Raw genomic sequence first — 3,728 nt, 5'->3', positions numbered from 1 at the left:
AACAAATACTTGATAATTATGTGTTAATCTATATGTTACTTGATAAGTTATGTGTAATACTAAACACAAGAGACAAGAGTTATTGTTTACACTAGAAATTTAATAACTAAAAGTAGAGGGGCCTATGTGAAACATACTTAATATTATAATATTAATAAAACCCTAAACTCCCTCCCCTACCCCTTAATCGATCGGCTCCCCTCTCCCTCTCCCTTTGGACGGCCGAAAGCAAGAACACACACACAAGTATTTTTCCAAGCTTCATCAAAGGAATTAAGGTGCTAGATAGGTAATTAACAACTTCTCTATGCATTCTATGTGTTTAATTTTGATATTTAATGGGTTAATCAAAACCCTAATTCTTGAAAGTGATGATTAAGATGAGTTAGGGTTTGATTGTATGTTTGATGATGAATTGCTAGTGAACTGATAACTAGTTGAGTTATTGTTTCTTGTTAATTACTTGTTCTTTGAAATTGAACTTTCAAGTAAAACCCTAACTATATGTGTAACGTGAAATTGATATGCATGGTTGGTAAATCTTGTGTCTAGAGTGATATATGCATGAGTTATGGTTCATAGATTGTTGTTATGTTGAGTTTTGATGTAAACTGGTACTAGACAGATCATTGAATTGATGTTTAGACTACTGTAACTGGATGTTAATATGGTAATTGGTCGAAATTATTAATACTACAGTGTACTAGGTTGAGTCTAGTTTCTAAATAGTCCAAATTTGTAATTTTTGGACGTGTAAAAGTTAACTTTTATTATTTTACAAAACTGTAGTGCAAGTCTGAATTGTGGGGTCTGCTGTTAGGCTGTTTTGAATTATCATATTTCATAAACTACAAGACCAAATGAGTTGGTTCCACTTCTGGAAGTTAAAATTTTGAGTTAAGAAGCTAACCCAATTGGTCTTGAATTTATTGGAATTACCATTTAACGGGAATAACAAATAACATTGTGTTGTGCATGATTTTGACTGCTATGAGTTTACTGTAATGTTTTGATCATTGTGAGAAAACTATGTGGAATAAAAATACAATAAAAATAGTTCTGGAAAGCTAACTCATTTGTGCTTTTGTGAAGATTTTTGGTGAATTAATTGATATGTTATGATCTGTTGAATAGAGTAATCTTTCCAAGTAGAAATCTGTCTTGATAAAACTAGCTGCTGAGCTATGTGAAAATACATGAAACGTACTTGTTGATAGATAATTGCTATGTTTTTGACTAAATTGCCCTTGTGGGGAATAATTGCTAGTAATGTACAATGTTAATACTTGACACTTAAGTAGTTGTTCACACATGTAACGTATCACCAACGTGTTTGTCGAGTCGCACTTATTTCACAAACGAAACACGAAACGCATCTCATGCATAGGTTGTATGTGTCGAGTCTAGGGACCCACTCGTAGTTTAAATACTTAGAAAATCTCGTTTTTGTTTTTAGAACACTAGTGAGGATTTTCTGTGACGCACACCTTTTCTCGGATCTTTTGGTTATCTTCGCAAACAGTGAGTTTCACGTCCCCTTTTTACTCTAAACTCTTTTATTTGGGGGAAATAACATACTCCAACGCTGTAGATTTTGTTTAGCTTTTATATATCACTTGTAAGGCTAAGTAGCAAACAAACCAACCAAAGTCCTTCATTACATCGAACCGGTTAATATTTGTATAATAGCGAGTCACTGTTGAGTAGTACTACTGGGTTTGACAAACCCCACCCAACTCTAAACTCGACTGTAGGTCGAGTGGGTGTAATCTTGGCTAACACATTACCATGGTCATGGTTGACATGGTGGCAAGGCAATTGATAAACAGTCAGCTTCGGTGTCGAACACTTAGTAATACCTGTTGATAGGTTAGCTACCTATTGATATATAAATTCACTTAACACTATCTGGTAACGCAAAACGTAAACGCAAACGCTTTATTTATATAAACTTGTGAACTCACCAACCCTGTGTTGACACTTTTAGTATGTTATTCTCAGGTAGCCGAGGCGGGGCGCGCGGTTTAGGACATGCATTCGCTAAACACCATTGTTTTAAAAACTGATTTTAATTTCTGTCTTGACAACTTGTGTTTTTAAGTCGTCCTGTGTGGCGCAACTGTTTTGGCTTACGATTTACGCTTCCGCATTTTTACTTAAGACTTGATGTCTTGGTTGTTTGAAAAATTTATTTATGGTGTTTGATTATAACTAATGATTCCGATCCTGTTAGTTCACACCCTCTGACGGTAAAACTCCGTTAGTGGATTTTGAGGGTGTGATAGTATTATAAAAGAAGGAAGAGACCAACAATTCGGTGTGGTTGTCGAGCTCAAATTTTTCTAAAACCTGACGAAGGTTTGAGGTTTGAAATAAATGATTTTGTCGAAGGACATAATCATGAACTGGTGGATGCAAAAGATATGCATTTTGTTCAATCAAATAGGAAGTTGACGCATGTACAACAAGATATTATATATGAGTTGTCAACATTGAATTTGGGCCCGGTTAAGACGTTTAATATTATGAGGACAAAGTATGGAGGATTTGAGGAAGTTGGGGCTACAAAAGACGATTGTAATAATTTCAAACAGAGTTTAACTTGTTATATTGGGGAGTATGATGCAGAAATGGTTGTACAAAGATTAAGTGGGAAGAAAAACTGTTGTGATGGTTATTCGTTTGAGTATACTGTTAATTCTAATGGTGAATTAGATTGTTTATTTTGGGCGGATGAAATTTCAAAGAAAAATTATTTGGCTTTTGGAGATATTATATCATTTGATGCAACATTTAAGACCAACAAGTATGTCAATTTAATACATTTGTTTTTTAATTTTTTATCTTTTTTTACATATTTTTTTAATTCGTTTTCTAATAATTTTGTTTTTTACAGGTACAATATGGTTTTTGTACCATTTACTGCCATTGATAATCACTGTCGTAATGTTACAGTTGGTTTTGCATTATTATCATCTGAATCTATTGAATCTTATTCATGGCTGTTGAAAGTTTTTCTTGATTCTTTCGGTATTGCCCCAAAGGTGGTTGTTACTGATCAAGACCCAGCAATGAAGCAAGCAATCTCCTTTGTTTTACCAAAATCAAGACATCGGTTATGTATGTGGCACATTATGAAAAAACTTGCTGATAAGATAACTTTTTAATGTATTCAATGTACTATGCATATGTTTTCAGAACGTATTAGAATGTCTAAACATATTAGTATCCATCATTATTTGATAGCTGCATATATTTTAAATATGTTAGAACGTTTCAGGACGTATAAACATATTACTGTTTTAGTATATTTATTTCATATTTGTATTAGTGTTAGAACGTTTTAGAACGTGTATAACAAACTAGCATGCATCAGTGTGTTTTAATTGTGTATTTTTTAACGTATAAAAACGTGTTTTTTAACTGATGTTGATCTTATTACCAAATTATTATTTTTTGTTACATCAGGTTGGTCCTACCCTTTGTAACAATGAAGATTTTAAACGTAAAATATGTGATATTGTTTGGACGGATGCAATTTCTCAATCTTATTTCGAAACGCAATGGGAACTTATAATGAAGGAATATGATCTTGAAACAAATAAATGGTTGTGTGACATGTTTGAAATGAGATATGATTGGATTCCTGCTTGTTACATGGATGAGCCGTTGTCTGGTCTTATGAGAACTACATCGAGATCAGAAAGTGAAAATCATTTTTTTTATCA

General features: G+C 33.1%; 1 protein-coding gene across 1 annotated transcript; it reads left to right on the top strand.

Annotated features, from left to right (window-relative positions):
- The first annotated feature begins 2,370 nt into the window (after positions 1-2,370).
- Positions 2,371-3,313, top strand: LOC143587710 (protein FAR1-RELATED SEQUENCE 5-like). The gene is made up of 2 exons (XM_077068920.1): positions 2,371-2,806; positions 2,897-3,313. Exons 1-2 carry the CDS (start codon positions 2,424-2,426, stop codon positions 3,165-3,167), a joined length of 654 nt encoding a protein of 217 aa, XP_076925035.1. The 5' UTR covers positions 2,371-2,423; the 3' UTR covers positions 3,168-3,313.
- Positions 3,314-3,728: the final 415 nt, after the last annotated feature.

The sequence above is a fragment of the Bidens hawaiensis genome, unplaced genomic scaffold (assembly GCF_021521415.1).
Source record: "Bidens hawaiensis isolate Kalapana, Puna unplaced genomic scaffold, B.hawaiensis_p1.1 tig00035841_1, whole genome shotgun sequence".
NCBI lineage: Eukaryota > Viridiplantae > Streptophyta > Magnoliopsida > Asterales > Asteraceae > Bidens > Bidens hawaiensis.
This window is presented reverse-complemented; position numbering and strand designations above follow the sequence as displayed.